This window comes from Tribolium madens, unplaced genomic scaffold, assembly GCF_015345945.1.
Source record: "Tribolium madens isolate multiple individuals breed KSU strain unplaced genomic scaffold, Tmad_KSU_1.1 Scaffold_20;HRSCAF=117;Tcas5.2_LG4, whole genome shotgun sequence".
Taxonomy (NCBI): Eukaryota; Metazoa; Arthropoda; class Insecta; order Coleoptera; family Tenebrionidae; genus Tribolium; species Tribolium madens.
In genome coordinates, this window is record NW_025400985.1 from 9,149,508 (window position 1) to 9,171,629 (window position 22,122).

The 22,122-nt window shown below is 36.8% G+C and overlaps 2 protein-coding genes across 5 annotated transcripts in view; both read right to left on the bottom strand.

The window, feature by feature from the left end:
- Positions 1-22,122, bottom strand: part of LOC123004659 (LIM domain only protein 3-like) — a 54,787-nt gene that overhangs the window by 17,557 nt on the left and 15,108 nt on the right. For all 4 annotated transcript variants that reach the window (XM_044398019.1, XM_044398020.1, XM_044398018.1 and 1 more), the window contains exon 2: positions 1,359-1,439. In XM_044398019.1, the coding sequence (XP_044253954.1) occupies positions 1,359-1,383 (25 nt within the window). In that variant the 5' untranslated portion in view covers positions 1,384-1,439. The remainder of the gene's footprint in view (positions 1-1,358; positions 1,440-22,122) is intronic.
- LOC123004660 lies at positions 7,551-8,994 on the bottom strand. The gene is made up of 4 exons (XM_044398022.1): positions 8,530-8,994; positions 8,360-8,479; positions 7,971-8,312; positions 7,551-7,920 (listed from the first exon to the last, which is right to left on the bottom strand). Exons 1-3 carry the CDS (start codon positions 8,593-8,595, stop codon positions 8,007-8,009), a joined length of 492 nt encoding a protein of 163 aa, XP_044253957.1. The 5' UTR covers positions 8,596-8,994; the 3' UTR covers positions 7,551-7,920; positions 7,971-8,006.

Sequence of the window (22,122 nt, forward strand, 5' to 3'; positions counted from 1 at the left end):
ATGTTTAATATGTATTATTAACAATTGATTATAATTATTATCTATTAATATTTTTTTTTATATACATATTAGACATAGTATTTGTACTGTGTACTTGTTTACAATTAATAGCTTGAGAAAATCGCAACTTTCATAATTCTGAAAAATCAAAAAGGATCAAAACGTTCAAAATTTGATGGTTTTCTATAAATATCCGGATACCGGAAATCAGCCAAGATATTGAAAAAAAAAAACGAAAAACGGAATACTTACTAAAATCGAACCAATAGTCTATTTCGCACTTTTAGGGTGCGAACTCGTAAACGTACATAAAATAGTGTTGAGTTGAGTTATTAACATGAATTTTTAGACTAACTTTACACAATACCAATTTTGTTTTAATATTTTGTTATTTTAATCAACGTTACCTTTTAAAATTATTGAGTGTAATAGTAATATTTGCAATAGTTGTATGTAGGTATTTGAAACTTTTGTGGGTGGAAAATAATTGCTTTTCCTCATAGGGTAAGGATAATTCTACATTGTGTACCTAGGTCAAAATACGAATTTGTCGTATTGGAAAGGCGATTTAAAATTTGTATGCGTGTATGTATGGTATGTACGAGTACTTTCTTTTTTAAAGCATCTATTGCTTATTTAATTTTATATCGTAATGTTCTATCCATTCTAGCAGTTGACAGATTCAGAAGTTAAATAGTTATTGTCAGCGAAAAAGTTGTTGAATCGTATTAGTTATTGGAATCCGCATCGATCGAATTGCAGAACAAAGCTGAAGCTAATTAAACGAATTAATTGCGGACAAATTCTGCTGAAATCGCTCCGGCATTTACGTGGTTAAAACGCAGCTGAAGAGAGAGACAATCATCGCCTCTCGAGATTCCCGATCAAATATTCAACAAAGTCTAATCAAGCAAGTTACAGTACGTGCATTAGGTTAGCTGCCACCAGGAAATTAACAATAACAATTAAGGTAACTACTTACGTATGTGCATGGATCATATTAAATTTATCGAAATAATTATCTAGCCGGGGCGGCTTGATTACGTTACCTCTTTACAACCCCTTGCACCCTCGTTCCATTGCTGAGCTCATATCCGGCCGAATCTTAAGTAAACTGTCTGTAAGCGGCTTGCATTAATTAATAAGGAACTCTGCTAATTGCGCTGGGACGAGATTGCTCTGCACCGTGATTGGTTGTTTCGCCGAGGGCTCCAAATAATTACAACAATCAAACTTCACAAGAGAAATTAAAAATTCACGACACTACCCCCATCACCCATTCAAAATAACACAAAAAACAGGCTTCAGTTGAATCCGATTTTGGATCAAAGCTCAAAATTCGCGTGAAAAATACTCACCCGAGCCATTGTCTGTGCTGTGCATAATCAGAAATGTGGCCGCTCAGACGACCTCCAAACACCCCATTGCACGTCCCGTTCCTGCAAATGACAAAGACAATAATGAGATTGGGATGACCGCCTCTATGCGGGCTCATTACCGATATCGCTACCCGCTTATCAATGTGTACCATTACTTCAACCCACATGCATACGACACTGATGTGTACTTAATCGTTCGAGCCAAGATTGAGTTGTTTTCCTCGTTAAGCATTTAAACAATCACAGAATGCCGCAATTAATCTGACGAAACAGTTCAATTTGCTTAATTGGATGTGTCGATTTTGTTGACAATTATTGTATTTGTTTCGTGCTTGGTAAACAGCGGCTGGAACGTTAACGAGGTAGGATTAGAGCTGAGTAAACAGGAAAATATAACGACTGTCTTTTATTTGAACGCTTCTCTGGAGAAGGCAAGACGGGTTAAAGAGCATGATTTAACCTAGGGCTAAACCAAGGAAGGAAAAGCAAAACTAAGATCAATTCAACGTAATCGACGCAACAATTGCTAAAAACACCTGTCAAATTTTATTCAACTTTAGAGAAATCATAAGTAAAACGAAAGGACCTAGAAACCAGATCTGTAAAAGTTCTTTTAATGACAAACTGAACTTACCAAATCTCATAAAAGCGTTAAAATTTACAAAAATAAAGAGAAAAACATTAAATCTATAAGGTACCGGAATTTTTTTTTAGCAAAAGATTTTTGGAATTTTTTCTTGCAGATTTTTTTGATTTATTTTCCTAAAAAATGACATATTATTTTTATACAACGCATTTTATAGAAAAACGGAGTTTCCCGTCTAGCTCCCCAAATTTCGTGTAATTTTATGTACATATTTATGTATCCTACGAGTGATCTAATAACATCACTTTTTTAATTTAATTTTTTTGTTTATTTTGATAGTTTCAATGCTTTTAAAAAAATAGTGGTAGTAGTTTGTAGCTTTTAGTATTTTCCGTTTTTCTTAATAAAAATAAATTACAATTGGCAATTTTATTTTTTACTTTACTAATTTATAACTTTAATGGGGAAATAAATAATTTGGATAAGGAAACATTAATTTTGCTACTGAACAAGTTATTAATATACATTTATTACTCATTTCAGAATTACAAAGTTAAAATATACATAAATGAGTAATAAACTTATCACACCAAACTAAAAATATGCCCCATTCAACAACACTTTTTTTTATTTTGTGGTACTCATATCTAGAGTTTGTTAGTCGTACACCAAACTTCAGAATCAGAACGTTGAAGAATTGTTTAACACGAGATTAAAGTTTGTTGTTGTGTAGATGCATCACACAATTTGTTTTGATCACTTTGTAGTTTTGTTGTATGTTAGTTTGCTTATATTCATGCCGGGCTATCAGTGGTATAAACAAGGAATTCTCTGTGAAGCAGTGTTGTAGAGTTAGTTAATTTGGGAAGTTGCAACAACACGGAGTTCGTTCGCTATAAATTACTTGGCTCTTATTTCATTTGCGCTTCTTGTGAGGTAATGGATGAAAGTTAAAGGATGGTATCGCCTTAATTGGGCGAAATCGTAGTTTGTAAATAAATCTGTCTGCAAAATTAAGCATCAAAAAATGAGAAAACAACTTTCCTCTAACAAGTTAGAGTTAAATTAAGCTTCAATAAATGTAGCAATCAGAATGAAGCACAATTACAGTAAATAAATTCAGGAGTTGTTAGTAAATGGCCTTTCGAACTGACGACTGGCGGCCTTTGGAGGTAACGAATCGTGCGAAACTCTAACAAGCTCTCATCCCTCATTTTAAATATATCCTTAGATAGCAATGCGTGCCTCATTCGAGCAAAAGCAACGAAAAAGTATCGTCATTTAAGAGGGGTATAAAAGTTTTTAACAAAGCTTCTGCTTCTTGAAACACGATCGTAATTTGCCATTGGATCTAGTTAAAGATTTCGCTCTCGTCGGCTAAATAATTCAAAAGCTCATGTATAGTGTAATAAAGTTCGATTAGTTTTCGGGGTGGCAGCATAATAAAGCTTTCATTCCGGTTGACAGTTTTTTTTTAATATAATGGCACGGTAGTTTTAATGAGAGGTCGTTATAGAAGCAGAGGAGATTCCAAGCTGTGGCGTTTTTCATCCACCATCCATTAGAACAAATTGACACCTGGTAACTAGGGGGAAGCTCGGTTCTGACGATGCCGGCACCTCGTTATATTAACGACCGGGATTGATTCCCTCCAAAGGGACTAAAGCTCCGACTCGGCCACACGAGGGCCTCCTATTGAAACTAACAGGTGCCTAGTTTCAAAACCTCCCAACAATCGAAATATTTCTCGCATTAAATAGATTTGCCTCGATATAAGACACGTACAAATGGCTTGTTATTAAATTAGGAAGTTTGCTAAAATCAAATACGTGTCACAGCTCGAAGCTGTTAAATTTTATAGCAAGACTCCTCTGACGATATTAGAGGCGAGCTGTCACTTAGGCCAAGTTCGGCGAGACAAGGCGAGCCGGAATGAAAGCCATTCCATGTCTGAAAGTGTCCGCTTCGGTCAAGATGTCAGAAAAGCTTTTAAAACACACTTAGATGAAGTTGCGAGACGCCAAACCGGAGCACTCGACATCTTAGGCGGCGGCGACGCCGATGCGAAAGCACCTTATATAGAAGTTGGCAGCGCTGGACGAATCTCCCGTGTGTATTTTAAAACAGTAAAGGATCGGCAAAGAGCACTTCCTCATAGATGCCTTAATGGCAGTTCACTGTTTCTCGACAGTGTCGTCTTATTGTTCCCTTTTTGGGATACGCTTCCAAACTATTTACGATACGATTTAAATGGCACATACACTGAGGAAAAACGAACCGAAATTCACAATAAGATTGAATTAAGACCGCAAAATTATACCAGACTACGTAATCTAGCTCAATTCTTAAAGGATTTTTTTTTGAATTGAACCGATAAGATTATTATTTATTACTGGTTGAATTGCATTAATATTTAGAAACATGAAATGTTACAAACAGATTAACATAATACAAACTTAATTTACTCAAATTTAATCCATTGTAATTTCCCCTCTATTTCATTTAACCGATATTATTCTATTGTCGGAATAACACACAATTAAGTTGTGTTGAACATTCCCAAATACAAGAAATATTTTTGATCAAAGTATAACCAAATAATATTCGTGTTTCGAGAGAAAGGACGTTATTACCATTTTGCCATAAAATTGTGTAATGGCAAAATTAATTAAAATTTCCACATCAGGCGCAGGTACTAACAGCTCTCTGGAGATTTGGCTTTTCGAGTCCAAATTTATTATTTTCGAAAGGTTGGACGCAAAGTCAATTTTAATGCAGTTATTTGGTTGACTAGGTGAGTTTACGATGCCATTCAGCAAATGCATGATACTGTGGCTTGTAATGAAGTACTGCAGCCATAGTCTCTTCACGACCGAAGTTCGATTTATATGCGAAAATTTATAGGAAACTAGACCATTAAACCGTTATTAGGGTGTTTACGATCCGGAGTTATTTTTCTAAAGTAGTTTTTAAAAAAGGTTAAATGTTAAAATAATTAAGTTGATTCGTTAAGGAAAGGAAAGCTTTCGTGAGTTTCGTGGGCTTGAAAAACAGTGCTGAAAATATGTTGGCGATATTTGTCTTTTATTGCTGATGACGGTGTAAAACTCCGATTTATCTGGAGAGGTTGTGGGAAGAGAGTTGCCGAGGCGGTTTATGCACATTCTACGCTCGCCGGTTCGTGGTATGACTGAATGAAAGCTTCGGGGGAGGTTGAGAGGAGGCGGGAGATATTTGTACGCGCCGCGCTCCCAGCTGTTTTCCCCCCGACCAAACATTCCGTCCTACATCACTGTACCGTAACCTTCACCCACTGAACTGAAAAACAATATCGATGATGTTGGCCTGGTCGAAAAGGATTCTGCGAAAGCAGGAAACCGCAGGAATGAAGAACTGTTTTTCGAGGGATTATTTTCCTTTTTAAGGCGTTCAGAGTGGTGAAAATGTGCAAATTGGTGATTCCCGCTACAGGGGAATTTCAAGGATAATTTTGGATTCAATGAACAAAACTAGGATTTTCTAACCAGACACTAGAAGATATTATAGATCAAGTAATAGGTAAAAGTCGTATTTTCTTTTCTTGCAATAATACCTTAGATCTCTTTCGAGGATGAGTATTCTTTAAATGCGAAGCAATTACACATCTCGTTTCGTTCTGATCAAACAGAAAATCGGCAAAAATGAGCGAATCGACGAAGAGCCAGAGGGAACAGCGAAGGGCGAGAGCGGTAGTCAAAGGCAGAAAGTCGGCCGCGGGACTGCACTATTCGATTAACTTCGATACTTGGCTTCAATTGCTTTTTAAGATTCTCGCGATTGCTTTTGAAAGGTTTTGGATTAGATTGCAATTGGCTGAAAGGCATTAAAAGTGCCGTTGCTCGCCCTCCGCCAACTCGTCGTCCCCAAGCCGAGGGCCACTCGCCCCCGAAAACAGCTTATTTTTCGCCTCATTTGTGGAGCAATTCCAGCGACCAATAGAAACGGCGTCTTTAAATAAGAAGCCCGTCTGCCCACTGCCTTGATACAACACTTTTAATTTGTTTAAATCTTTAAATTGGGAGCCGAGCGGAAAAACACATTTCCTTCCCGTCTGAAGAGGTGGTCAACTGTTGGGTAATTATTTTTATTGATCGCTTTCGTGGAGTAATAGAGCTGGGAGTAGCAATCTGACAGGAGTTGATGAACGGAAGGCGTAATGAGTCTTGTTAAATCTCGTTTCTTAAATTGTCAATTTCCTGTTGAGAGTGTTGAGTTGATATATAAATAAGGGCCGTAGTTTTGCGGGCCGATGCTCCGGTTGAGTTTCGCGCGACGTCCTCCACTTTAATTAACATCCTTCTCAAGTAATCCCCTTGAGGAGTAGGAGGAAAGGGGATATCGGCTAAATTACTGACAAGTGTAAGGGAGATGCGGGAATAATGAACACACGTACACCTGCACCTAAACAAAGAACTTGTTACCGGTGCCGAGAGTCATCACAGTAATTAGAAGCAGTCACTGTTGTTCTTCCTTTTTCTATTTTCGTCCGAGGATCGTTGGAAATTTTAATTATAACACCGCTACTTTGCGACACTTCCTTTTTGAAATTAATTATTTTTTCGCTTGAGTCCGACTAAGTGATTCTCGGAAGAAAACAGCCCCAATCAAGGGAATAGTGATGGTAAGTGGTTATCCACAATGTCGAGGGAAACAGTATACAGCCGGCTGAGTGCCTGGCTGGTTTCAGCATAAAAGGCTCCCATTTCGAATCGCCGAAGATCTCGGTTTGCTCTCACATAAATGGCTTTACTTATTGCATTAGTTTAGTCAGTGTCGTTTCCGCTGCCGTCTCTCTCCTCGAGAAAAACTTTTAAAATACCCTAATGTTGGAAATGTAGAAAAATCAGCAACTTTATTATTGAGATCCTTCCACCACAATAACAACTGATTTATTGAAGACTATCTGTAATAGAAGAAGAATCTTTACGAACCAATTGAGCCAGCAAACATGACAAAATAACCATTTAAAGATAAAGTACATTCCGACAATGACCAGTCGACTTTTATTTCTTAACCACATCGGATTGCTAGACTTCGCTATTTGGATAATCTCAGCTGCGAATTGTGATTTACTGAAGCATCTAATTCGGATAAAGTTTTAATCAAGCAAAACATCTTTGAGAGCTTTATGATCTATTAATCCCGGAAAATGTTTAAAAAACTACACACTTTTCATTTATTAAGAGTTTTCCAATTTAAAATTTAATGTTTACATTGTATCTAGATAATTTCTCGCAGATTTATGACTAACCAGAAAAAAACAGTCTATGTAGTTAGACATCAATTTTAATTTTACATTAAACGCACTGCTTCTTCTCAAGAAAGTATTGTTCTAAACTAATAATGAAAATATAATAATGAAATATGAAACGAGTAAAATAAAGCTTTCAAAAGTTATTCTGAATCCTTCCTTTAATAAACTAATTACAGAAAAAAAACAACCACAACAGAATCTGTTCTTTATTTAATTTTATTTTAGTAAATTTACCATGGTTCTTTGTTTCCATTTATTTAAAGGAAATTAAGATGTAGATCATTTAGGCAAAACACGTTTCTTAAGTAAGCATTTTAGTGACATTTAAACTTTTTATCAGACTTTTACAATATTCTTAATAGTATTATTATTCTAGATTTCTTAAAAAATATTACAAATATAACAAAATCTGAGACAATTTATTTGTACAAAAGCAATAAGCTATGAGTATTTAAAGTATTATCTTTTTTGAAAATACACCTAATACAACATAAATACTGTTTTTTTATAAAATTGTTTTTAATTTGGTTTAAAGGTCATGTTAGTGAAATTATAATAATATATTCGATTATGTTTGCCCTATCTTGTTTATCCCCGGTTATGCTGAAAAGAGGTAGCAACTGAAAATATAAGGCAGCTCTAAAATATTTTATTTCCAACACCTGAAGCAATTAATTAAGAATTAACATAAAACTCTGTCACTAATACCTACTATTTTATCATGAAAGATAACAAATCCATTTAGAAACTACACAATCGTGTTTTTGGTCCCCGTTTCTTCATTTTGGTCAGTCTGATCGTCGTAAATGTGAATTTCAATACAAGGAATCTCTGGAACGTCCTCATAATTACTACTGGCTAATTGTTTATAGAATAAATAAATGCAATACTGAAAAGGCCACATCATAATAAAATACATAATAAGAAGAATCATCGTTATTGTGTTCCGAGTCTCACAAATAAAGTTTCCAGGGTAGACCGCCAGATAGACCGGTCCAACAAGCAAACAGACAGTGGTCAACATTACGTATATTCGAATATAGCCTTGTTTCCCCTGCAAAGTACTTTTAATACAATAATACAACAATGAAGTTAATTGACCTGAATTGTACCAATTAGTAGAAGAAATCCACTGATAATCCATACGACAGCTGAGATAATATCAGATATGGAGAGACAGGAATATGGATCGTCAAAAAATAACAATAACATGGGCAAAAACTTCAAAGAAATTTATTAAAACTTGAGTTGGGTTTCAGTTAAGCACTTACAATGTTTGAAATTATGACATAGTACACAACAAATTTAACACAGCGGTTTCGCAGATTCTTCGACATTTTCTTGTTACGGACTCTTCCCGTGAACAGAAGACTTAAACTGATAATAAGTCTATACAAAAGATAAAAACAATGGGTGTGTAAATAAACGTATTTTCGCTTTGTTTTAAAGAAAACATATGTGAACGTCACTGCTGCTATTATGTAATTAGTAAAACTAGAGTTTGTGTATAGAAAGCACGTGCAAGCTTTCTGTTCTCATTTTTTGTGTTAAATAGATGCGTTCGAATTTTACTTTGTGTCACATTAAATACGGCCCTGTATAAAGTGAAGAGAGTGCTTGTAAGTAGTCATACATAATGCAGGGGCTTTTGCTAGATTAGCGGAGTGTACGAAGGCACCCTCCGTGCAAAGTGCACATCTTCCAAAACCAGATTATCCCAGTCCAGATTTATACAGGTGTTCGAATAAATTTTCAAATAGTGAAATTAACCAGTAGTTTGGCGGATACGTTTTCATTTTAAATATTTAGATTAGTTAAGGGTGCGAGTGTGACGTTTTGTGAAAACATTTATATTATTTCCCGTTATAAATGGATTTGCTTTATTTCAAACAAGTTTGGTAAACTGTTAACAGATTTATAATCGTATTATTTGAAATAAGTTTCACATTGTTGATTCCCTAAATATAAAACAGGAACGATGACAAACCTCTTGAGTGATTTAGGGGGCACCAAAATGGATTTTGGTACGATAAAATAGTTTTAGAGGTTTGTGGGAACAGAGGCCGATTTAATTATAATAAAAAATAATAAAGCGGGTCTATTGGCATTTAGGTGGCATACATTTCACGTTTGCATTGAAAAAAGCGATTCGGGCCCGGGCGAATAAGGCCCACCCGAAAGTAATCAGAAACTTTTATCTAACATCAGGAAGGAGACGGGGAGAGATCAATTTCATTTCTTAATATTATATTGGGCTCGTGACTGGCCGAAGAACGGGCGAAATGGAGAACGGGCGAAATACCCCATTGCCGAGAACTGACGTTATTAAATCCGAAATGAAAAATTGGATAGTTTAAAATTGAATGGCTGCATATCACCAAGCCAGGGAATTGTGTGTCCGTACGTGAGTGTATGTGTGTGAGTGTACCGATATCGTTTGCGGCATCTGCTTGTTTTCTACCGGATATCAAAGTTTTTTTCCAAGATTGCAATTTTCGACGAGTTTCAATCAAGTTTGACCAACGAGCCGGCGAAAATTAAACTCCTTAGATGTATTGATCGAACAAGCGCGAACAATGCCCATGCAACCTATATTAAAGTCGAATTTTATACACACAAACACCCAGACCGTACCACATGTGCACTAAAACCAATCAAATATAATGGGATTTCAAAAACTTAAATAAAGAAAATATGCTATTCAAATGCAAAATCGCAGGATGTTAGTACAGTAAAACCTCCCTTAACGAACACCTCTAGATAGCGGACACCTCTTGATAACGAACATTTTTGTAGGAACGTAACTAATACATAGAAATGTAATGTAAAAAATCCTCTCTACAACGGACGCGTACAGTGAAATTTTCCCCATTAAATGTCATATAAATTTACCTCCTACAACAGACAGACCAACTGGTACTAAAGTCTACTCTAAAAGAGGTACGAACAAAAACACTCCGCCACTGGTGCCGATCTCACGGTTACGACCATGGAATTTGTAAAATAAAATGGAGCTCCCCGAAAATGCAACCAGCAGTGTACAGTAAAATGTTTTTGTTGCATTATCACCTACTTACCCACTTCAATAATAAGTAATATAAATGAATAGTTTTAGTTTTATCCGTATATGTAAACTGTTTTATAAATGAACTTTTATATAAGACTCAATAATTACATTCAGTTGCAGAATACAGAACAACCCCAAGAAAAACGTGTTAGTTAAAGTAATGAACTTCAAAAACATAATCAAAAGAACATTCGGTCTAAACAAACAAAAATTAACAATTTTTTCAAATAAAAATGTTTTTTTTCTATTTTTTTGTAATGCTTTTAATTTCTTAATATTTGTATTTATGTTGTTTTATTTTGTTATTTTGAATAAAAAGCTTTTCAATTTTTTTATTAATTTTGCACACCTCCCATTTAGGGACACCTCTTCACAACGGACAATTACAGATTCCCCATCGGTGTCTGTTGTTGAGAGGTTTTACTGTACCACACTAAATGACCAACTCTTTAGAAAACGGTTATTCATTATGTTCTATGGGTAGAAACGGTAGAAATTGCATTAAAATTTTTTAATACTAACTGTGGATTTCCAAAGTTGTTTAGCAAATTTTGAAGCTTTCTCAGTAAAACAATACGAGTAAGCATGACGTTCTCATACTAATGGTGTTGGTGAGTTTTTAGGAGCTAGAAGCAATTTGTAAACAATTTCTATTACATAGTATCTTTAAATTAAAAAGAAAACTAGTTTTATGAACAATTGCAGTATACCAATACAAACTGGTTGTCCAGAGTAATTGTTTTACTGTTACAAAAATTGATAAAAAAATTATTTGCACAACTGATTCAGCTTTGTTGTTTGTTCTTCTTTTTTCCGACGTTTCGTGTTTTGGCAAGCCGCCTTCGGCATCAAAATGACAAACGCCGGAGCCTGGCGCTACAAAAATGTGCCATTTATACGGAGTAATACGTATCGTGCAGATGTGTTCCGAGTTCTTATTAAAGAATCTCAAAAGTAATTTGAAGTTGTAATTGAAATGGTGAGAGTGTAATAATTGTGCCGGCGTTGGCGCAAGGGATCGGTTCCATTTCTGTGCCTTTTATACACTATATATACTCATACAAGGATTTAATTAGAAAATTTAATTGACTTTTATTGAAACTACAGCGCACTAAGCCGTAATAGGTTTAGTGCGCTTACATAACAATTTCATTAATTACATCTAGTCTGAAAGTAATTTATCTTTATCCAGATCCGAAAGCTTAGGCTGATTTATGCCTTCCCAGCAGTCACAAACATAACATGTTTATTATATTTATTAACCTGAGAGTGTAAACACAGCAGCATGGTCTATTGCCTCCTGAGGGTCGCCAAATTAGGATTAAAGTGAAAATTACTCATTGCTGCTTGTTTGTGTATTACTTCCAGAAGTTAATTAATTCGTTATATTCTGGCACTACATAGTTAGCTTGAGCTTTTATTTAGATTTAACTGAACATTTGGCCCAGGAAACTTTCGTTCTTTGAAAGCTCTATCCGCAGAGACAATTTAACTGAAAGCGTTGACGCTTTGAACCTGGGTCTATAGTCGCGATATGGTCTTTGACCGATGCCTTATTCATAAGTTGACCAGTAAAAGCTTTCGACGACGCTTTTAAAGTTAATTTGATTAGCGTTCCGGTGATTCATTGTCGAAGGACAAGGGGAACGAGAGATCAATGCGACTCGACGCATTAACCGGGTTTTACATATCCACTAAGTGCAGACTGGTGTAGGCCGGGCCGTATTGTTTGCCCCTGAAATGCACTCAACTTTACAGAAATACCTCTTATAGCCAAAGCTAATTCGAGTAGCCGATGTGAAAGCTCCGGACGGATACAGTGCCCGGATCCAATTTCGACAACGGCGACCTCTTTGCACACACTCAATAATAAATAAAGCCGACCGGAAAAATGTACATAGGTTTTGAAACGAAAGAAAATTGCTGCCATTTTTTCATCAATCAAATGGGCAAAAATATTGAATTTAATTCTTTTATCCACAATCACTCTATAATAGTATATTAAAGTACAAGTTGCAGAAGGTATCTATTCAAGCTCAAATTTGAAATTCCGAAACGAGCCGTATAGCGGCGAGTTGAGGAACAAATGAGTGCTTGAAGAACCTTCTGAAACAAGTGCTTTATACTATTTTTTCTATTTTGCCATTTTATATCATTTTATAAATTAAAAAACGAATTTTTTTTTCTAGAGAATATTGCGACGGTTGGCGACATTTAGATATGTCGAATATTTTAGGCGGCTGTACAAAATAAAAATAATTCATATTTTCACATTTGAAAATGAATTGTGAAGAAAGTCCGTCACTAAAATTAAATTACCGCGAACGACTTATTCCAGCACTCAAATGACGTCATTTGGAATAGACTTATTCTAACACCGAAATAGAAAAAGAGACTTTATTCCACACGTTAGATGCGTATAAAGTACCACTTTATCCACTAGTGGCATAAAGTAACTTTATTCCACTGTTAGTAACCAGCGCACCGCATAACAGCTTACTACGTTTAACCGAAAGCACATTTGACGTAACGTTTAAATGTCAGTTTAATTTTTAATTAAGTTTGGAATAATTTGGGCCTGTGATTGTGGATAAAACGTTATATTACAGTCGTGTCTTAGTCGCGTTTTATCCACTTAAGAAAATTAACCACTCTTGTGTGGATAAAACGCTACCTAACACACAATAAATAACTATTATTTGATTAAAAAATTATAAAAGTAGTGATGGTGTTTGAAGTGTGAGTGTCATTTTTGCTAAACGTCGTAAAACTGTGTAGAAATTCGCATCGTAGGTGGGATAAATCCGGGCGCAGCAAATAAAACGTTCAGAAAAGTGAAATTTAAAATAACACCATCAATAAGTCTTTATTTCGTTATCCGCGTATTTCCCAACAGAAACCTATTTTGTGTGAAGCTTCCTATTTTCTGTTTTCTTGCCGGAGTACGGAAGGAAACCGCCCGGAAAATTGTCAATTCGGTTTGCTTCACTGTGACATAAGACACGCCAACAATAACACGGATAGGCAGGTTCGATAGCTGTCCCTAATACGACCAAAGGCACTATCGCCAAATTATTTATTCCAAAGAAACCAATTTATTTCTATGAGACATAACACACTTTGCCCTTCTACGGATGAAAGAGCGCGCCATTTCGAAAACGCGCGATAACTTTTTTAATCCGCTCTCATTTTCTTTATTTGAACTGGGGGCCAATTTATGAAAGCAACTTCGACCTGTCACAGTCCGTGGAATTATTTCAATTAGTGCACGAGAGTGCAGTTTGATATATGCAGCTCTCTAATTAAAGTTAAGTCTCGAATAAACGTCAACTGTTTTTAACGAGCGAGTACACAATTAAAATTTCCAGAGATGTATTCCCGAAAATAGCAGCGCCAGCCATCTGATGCTTTTAAATGGATACTCGCCAACAATAAAAATGATAGTCTAATTGGGCTTCCGAAATTTTTTATTATTTATGATCACTTGAATTAAAATTAATTGTGCTTGTGGAGATTTTTCAACCGGTTTGTGTACTCGCCTAAAAACTTCTTTTTCTGCTTTTAAAAACTTAATTTCCAAACATCGACTTCATTCATTAGTTGCCCACATTTTTGTTACTAAAATGATTTATCACTAAAATACTTATGTTAAAACAAATTTTTTTGCTTATTTCCACAAAACTGTTGACTATTTTGACATGCGGTTGTTCTTCCTTTTTTTACTTTTGAAATAAAAAATAAGACAAAGGTTATTCGTTTAAATTAATTAATGGCATTAAGGCATTTTTGCGTCTCGAGTATACCGGCCCTTGCGCCGTGGTCGTAAATTCGTAAATTCTCGCATACAGAGCGCAGCAAATTTCATAATGAAATTAATATTTGTGACACACGGTTTTCGTTTATGGGAAGTGCTAACATATTTATGGAGGACAGGCCTGTAATATTGCCTTAATTACTGCAGCCAGAATCCGGCTGTCGTACGTCGGTCGTATGTCTCGCCACCTCCTGCTACCCCCGACACACAGCTTCTGGCTGGAATTTAATTAGTTAATTAGCGTAATTAGTTAAACCCAACTCTATACACATATACTCGGAACGGGTGGCGTTTGTCAAATTTCGTGTACGTGTATGGGATGGGTTTTATATATGCGAAGAAGTGCATCCCTGTCCGTGAACATTAATCATCCCCGTTATTTGCGGTTTATATATAAATACCTCTCAGCCATCGCTCTTCGTTCAAGAACAATACTTTGCTCTTTGCCGCCATTTATTAATTAGTGCGCTGTTTATGCCGACGGAATTATTACTAGTATTATTTCGCATTGGTAATGGCTTTTCTGTGTATTAGCCGACGACTGATGATACGCCCTCGACTAATTAATTAAGAAAAAATCCAAGGGAGGGGGAGGGACATAATTTATTTCTCATTAAAATTCCAAAGTTAGCTGAAAACGCTGCAAATTGTTCAAATACTCATCTTTAACTCCAATAGATTGTCGATTCCTTTTACATTGGAAAACAAATAAGATAAAAATATTTTTTTAAGATTTTGAAGATAACTTGATTAATTGTTAGAAAGTATTTTTAGATGTTCCTCGTATATTCAATTAAAGCTTTTGGGTTTGTCCATCTGACAACGACCCCGCGTTGGGGCCTTATGTGCAGTGGGCGCCCATCCTGCGGATAAAACCTCCTAATTACATCGGCGAATTAATGTGCATAGTTGGGCTCCCGGCTTGTCGAACCCCCCGCGGTCAAGATTTATTTGATTACTTCTCTCCACGCGAACTGCTGTCACGGTTTTCTTTTATTTATTGCTAATTAATCTAGCTCAGACTGGCTTCTTTGATTTAAGACGCAACTTACCGAAAGCAGTCTCGACTTTTTGAACGTCCCACGTACGCAATGTCGGAAATTAATGTTTTCATGTGTTCAAGCTGGGAACGTGTGGGTCGATGGCGCACTTTTAGATAAACAATTAGTCTCAATCAAAACTTGATTACACGCAAGCCTCCTGAGAGGTAATTAAAAGTCAGCTTTGTTCCACCCGACCGCTAGAACCCCCTTTCCGATCAATCAAACGAGTCTGGCCTGCGTAATTGCGTGCCCGACCAAAGCGATAATTAACAATTCGCGTTGCGATCACAAACCGTGAAACTGATTTTATGCATCAGGAATGCACGCGGTTTTCAGCTAAAATCAATCGCACTATAAAGCGCGCCTTCTTCAACAACCTTAAAATTTTTGATGAAAAGGGACTCTCCGGAACGTATTATACCATGGGGTCTTGTGTCCGAAAGGGCAAGTAAATGCTTTTAGGTGAAATGAGCGTTCGTCAGCTAATGCCGTCAAAGTGGTGCGCTCTTCCTTAGATTGGTGTGCACCCGTTAAATATTTCATGGGGCAGTATAGGCAAGTATAGGAAGCAGCAACGACAAGAAACGACGTCCGACGTGATCGATCTGTAAATTGGATGGCCAGCGATCAGATACAGCCCGACTTTATTTAATTTAGCCCGAGAAAGAGAAAGACAGAGAGTGACGTACGAGCTTTAGCCGAAATGAGAGTTCAGTTCTGTCGGTATTAACTCCGGCCTCGGCTTCTCACATAAATTGGTTGCGGGTTTTCGCAGTCTCCATCGCGCCACCCACGGTTTCACTTTAAATAATTAAATGTCAAAGTGGCGTAATCCCATAATGAACAGGGGCTGCTTGTTTCAGGATCTGTTTGGAGACGGCGACAAGCTGATCACTTGCTGAGCCTCACTGACAAATGTTCCCGTCATCTCGCAAATATTTAACTCTCTTTCTTGCTTTTAACGGCGGCCTGGACGGGGCCAGATAGCGACGAACTCTTGGGGCGGATCTGCAAAATTTAACAGCCATTTTCTAAAGCACACTTTCGATAATAATTAACCAAACGGAAACGCCAGACGACGGCTCTCGTCACCACTGACACATACATTGAAGCAAATGCAAAAATAATTATACCTTATTACCACACGGAAACTTAAATTTTATCAAAGGTAATGTTGAAATTACTTCTGGACACGCGTTAAGATTTACAAAAAAAAAATTATGGCTGTACAAGAATCTTAATTGTGTAAATAAAATATTGAGACTACGAAAAATTGTGGAAGAATCTTGCTGGCAGAAATGGCTGATTACGCGTTGCCGTTTCAGTTCTGGCGGGAAGCTTTTAACAGATTGTTAGCTTAGGTACACTTTTAGAACCTCGATTTATTTAACCTTTCATTGAAATGTATTCGTGGGTATAGGTTGTAGTGCTTTTATTTGAAAATAATTTTTATTGTTTTTGTTCTCATTGCTTGGAAACAAAATTTTTCCATTTATTAAATTATGTATGGGAAAAACGTTTTTCTCGCACCGCAAGAAGAACAAGAAGAAATCGCGTTATACGGTTGGTATTTTGGTACGTTTTTCCATACCTTAATCGGCTTTTTTAAGACAAGTCAATTTTTGTGTTGGTTGCCGCTCATTTTCACAGAAATACAGAGTGCGCCAGAACTCGCGCTCCAGAGGAAAATTTCAAGTAAGATAAGATACCAGGAACATGGAAAAAATGTTTAAAAAATTCTATCTGTCAAAAATTTTGACATTGATTTTTTGACATCTTACATTTTTTATGTCTATTTAATGATACTGATGATCTTGCATATGTTTTTTTACATTTTTTTAGTAAAGGTACAAAAATTTTGCCAATAAAAGCCACAAATAACATTGAACAGAGTTACAATTTAGGATATAGCTTACTTGTTTCCTCTTCTAATAGCCTGTAGCAAAAAAAAAATGGAAAATTAAACAGAAATAAATAGAGTCAAAGTGCAAAATTTTAACTCCCATAACTTCTAAATTTTTATAGATAAATTTTTTTTAACATTTTTTCCATGTTCCTGGTGTCTTTTACCTTACATGGCATTTTTCTCTGGGGCGCGAGTTCTGGCGGACCCTATATACGTACAAAATTACAACAAAAGAAAATGGCACTACTGTTTTAAATTTTGTTTGCATAAAACCAAAGTAACGGACAGGGCTACCAACTCACCAAATAGTATATGACTAAATAATGTTTAATTATCTTTTTTTTATTAATTTTGAGTTATACGTTAAAAAAAAGCTTGTACTTAACTCTTTCGGAAAGAATTTTACCGCATTCGCACTGAACAAGTGCTCATCAGGCGGGAAAATTATTTTTCTGAATTCGTTAAGGTAAATAATTATATCCGGCGACGAAATGCCACTAATTGTTGTGGACCACAACTGTGAAGCGTCGATAGCGGTATCAGGGCTTGGGGCCTGTAGCTGAGGCCAGGATGGGGCGGCAATTATTAATCACCGCCGAGCGTGGAGGTCTAATTCTACCCCGGTCGCCCCTCTCTGGATACCTGTTGCACTGAAAATCGTTGCCGGTTGGCGAAGGCGCCGGGATAAAATCCAAATGAAACAAACCGTCGCCGCTTTATATCGAATTATGACACGTCATCGGATTGTGGCTTGAATGTCTCATTACGTAGCAGATAAAACGTCAACGGCAGCGCAAAATTGTTGCCGCAGACGCGGTCGTGTTACAAACCCGGTCTAATTATGTTAGAGGTGGCTGGCTCTAATTGGAACTTGTAACAAGAGCGAGGAAACATGAAATCAAAGCAAACAGTTTTGGTGCCGCCACCGAAAACAGGGATTAGTGTAACAGAAGAGAAAACGCAATAAATCAGAGCTGGACGGAAACTGCAACAAATCCAATAAAGAAAACTTGAAGCTGCCATCAAAATAACAGAATGAACGAAATGTCAACTTTCACGAAGCACATTAAACAGCACGGAAAGGGCATTTCGGCATGAAATGCTTTACATACAGTTTACAAACAACTTTTGTCTTTATGCATTTCAAAACTTAAAAATAAATTTTAGTAGTCAAAACAGTCAAATAAACGTAAATATTAAAGCAAGTTACTCTGTGATATTCTGCAATAAATGAATAAAAAAGCAACTCCAAAAATGATGCTACATATTTTGAAATCTACTGGGATTTTTAGATGTTCTTGGTTCTTGGACTCGCTTTTTGGAACGTTTTAGTCATTTTTTGAAGAAAACACATTTCTTGCAATTACGTTTTAGCAACGTATAAAATCTATATTTTGATTTATATTTCATTTCTCCATGTTATATGAAAATAAAAATAAGCAGATTAATGCCATAGATGTACCTATCTGGTTTGAGCAAGCGTCCCATATTGCATCGTTCGAAAGCGTCCACCTCGCCATAAAACCCGTCTCATATACATGAAATCCCGTTGTCCCATTTAAAATAAATACACTCATAAAAAAGCAATCTGCTCTTTTACTTTGGTAAATGTGTCCGTTTTAAATTCGCCGTCACGTTGTTACGAAACTGGCCGCTTTTCATAAAACCATATATAGAAGGAGAAGACGCACACACGCAGACACAATGTATCCGGTTATTTTTTATATTGCGTCCAATTTTTATGCGACATTTTAAATTAAATTTGACTGCCGAGGGTTGTTCATAAAAGGGGCAATAAAGGACGTTTATGTTTATGCGACGGCGTGGAACGTCTTAAACGACTACGCTTTGATTCTTGTGGAATAGTCCAGCAAAGCCGGGATCAAACTAGACATTCTTTTCGCAAATAGTAATCATCATGGAAATTTCTGAATCGAAATGGTAGCTCAAATGGCGGAAAATGCATCGTTGACCATTACGGATCACTAAACACCCTCATTTACACTCACTGCGAATTTATGGCAAGTTTTATGTGCGGTTAATATGTATTTTACACCATGCTATAAAAATTGGAATGAAGTTCAGAGTAGGTGAATCATGTCTGAAGCTTGTTATTGCCCCTGTTAGTGCAGCAGAATAGTTCGTTTCAATCAGGCTTGATCAGGCTCTTGTTATCTAAAATTCCTTATTACATCAACATTGTTAACAATTTTTTACTTTTCTCGACTGGTCAGCCAATGATTTCAAGTGTGATTTGAATACAAAACTTGTATGTGGACTGAGAAAACCAAAATGCTACATTGTCATCGTCACTTTTCCAATTTAATTTTCTGTCGTGACGTTCCTTGTGATTAATTTAAAAATGTGAAGCCCCTCGGAAATCCAATTTTCCCGACTTAGAGGTCTCATATTTGCACTATAAGTCTGACAATATACGGCTTTGGCTCAACATAAATAACCCACTTGGTTCGATACGTAAGGTATCAGTTGACCATTACCGTGAATCATAACCCAATTAGGTAAAATTATAGTGTTGGACGGTTTCACGTGCGGGGGTTATATGTGCACCACTTTCGCAGATTAGCGCGAAACAACCCCAGACTTGGGTCGGGGCACGTTTCGGTCATTCCTCGTCATAAAGTGCAGTGCACAGGGACCGATAAGGAATCTACTTCGCTGAACACACAGCATTATCGTCCCTGTGATAAATAAGGCACGACCCCCACCAGACAAATGATAAACATTACAATTTTCACTTTGGCGATGTTCCCGATGCACAAATCTGAAATGCGCTGCCAAATGCGATGACGATTATGATTATGACTGTCGTTAGTGATTGCTAATGGGGCGAACTCGCGTTCGTTACAGCTTAGACTTGAATTAATTCGAGAGACCAAAACTCAATGGTGCCAATAGAGACACATTATACTTCGTTTATGGCTCGCTGTACAAAGAAACACAAGAGACCGGATTCTAAGTTTGCATATATCTTTTAGGGTGGCAAAGACTAATGCCGAGGAGCTTTCACGGGATCTGTGACCCCAAGGTGCAAAATTTCGCATAAGGCTATTAAATGGGAAAAAATATAAAAAAACTGAAAATATGTTATATGTACCAAAAAGAGCACCACTTTTAAAACCCAACTAGCTGAATAGTTACAATTTTAGAGTTCACTAAATTGCCTGATGCTATTGCCACAGTAAACTTTTGTCTAATCATCGAAAAGCTATTAAACGTTAGAAAAATAACAATGATTTTCTTATCTCGGAAAGCAATTAAGATTTTAGTATTTTTTGCACTATTTGCAAGTGTGTTACATTGTAATACATCAAAACACTCTCCAATTTCTATTCATTGTGGATTATTTACGAATTCGTTTTCAACAATCTCAATAATTCCGGAAACAAGAAGCCTCATTAATTTAGTTCCGGTACAAGTCTGACTTTTTCAAAGTAAGCGTTTTAATCGGCTTCATTTGGTTTCTCTAAGGGTGCGATCCTTGAACAGTCTCGGCCTGAGTTCATTATACATTCCAGCTCAACATCAACGCCACCAGTTTAATTAGAGCCAGAATATGGATCGAGCTATTGTATTGTTGTTCCTAATCGCAAATTCGCCGCTCCTGCTGCGAGACCTACTCAATATCGAAATAATAAAATTTTCACTTAGACGTCGAATACCAAACGGCTTCGACCATAAATCGATGTGAGCTATAAAACACGCGTAATTGTCAGTCAATTACCGGACGGCTTTATTAGTTCTCGGAAACGACCTTCCATATAAGAGATGGCCGACAAAGCATCCGTGTTTGGTCCTCGGACGTGTCGAGCTTTGACCGTTAAACTGCGCGAAACTAAGCCAAAAATGGACCACGCTTACCGACACGCGCTAATCCCAGAAGAGAAAAAACGACAATGGCGAGTTTAACGGAAGGAATGGCCGTTAAGGCGATCGACATAAAGATAATCGCTTAGCGGAATGACGAATTCGCGACAAAAACGGTGTCTACAGCTTGAAAAGTAGTGTTTTTACAAATCGAGACAACTTGAGAGAAAACCCAAGAACAGAGACAAGATTTCTACGCAAAAATCTGTTAATATCAACTTTATTTCCGAACACCATATTGTATCACAGAAGAATTCTTTAGAATATTTGCATTATTTTGTATTAAATTGGATCTGTCCAAAAAAGCATGTTAACTTTTTTAAAATTTTTCGTCTTCCTTTTCGAGGTTCTTGAATTCTCCACAACGCCGGCAAAACGTCCGTTAATTTTATTATATTTTCTCGTCTAATATGGGGTGGTAGCGCGTCAAGTTGTCTTTGAGGATTTGCGGGCGATATTGAAACCTCGTCGGAGGTCCCGCTCGGGCCGTCTATTTGTCCCGTTATCCTACTGTCTCCAGCAGCTGCAACGCTACATCCCCGACTTACGTTCTTATTCAATCTCCCATTATCCCCGTTCGCGCATAGGCTTCCCTACTCCGGCCTTCTCTGTGTTGATTTTATAGGCTGTCACCTGTAGCCGTGTCACACTGTTTGTTATTTTATGCTGGCAGGAAATTTCGACGCCGTTTATGGTTATCCTACGGCACACGTCGCACACCTATCACCGGCGATTAGAAGGTAATCAAAGTGATGACGATGAAAAGGGAAAGAATGTTGACTGGATAGGAATCGATGTCGGCAATTATTTTTTAATAAAAAATTAGAGAACCTAATTGGAAATGTTCAGCGTGACGGATTTAAAACGTGCCGGGTGTCGCCTATGAATATAAATAAATCTCTCTGTGTATATTGACAGGGACGACACCGGGCCTTCGCCGTAGTATAAGCTGGAGGGTTCGCTCGACGCCAACCTATTACAGCGCCTCGCCTTATCTTAATTAGATCGCTTGCAGAATGAAAAGAATCCATATTTTCGATTTAATTTGAACTAATTTACATCCTTAAATTGAAAACTGTATCTCGCTAAAGAAGCGACTATATACCACTCAGATTTTTCAAATTCTTATACAAACTTAGTCAACCGAAA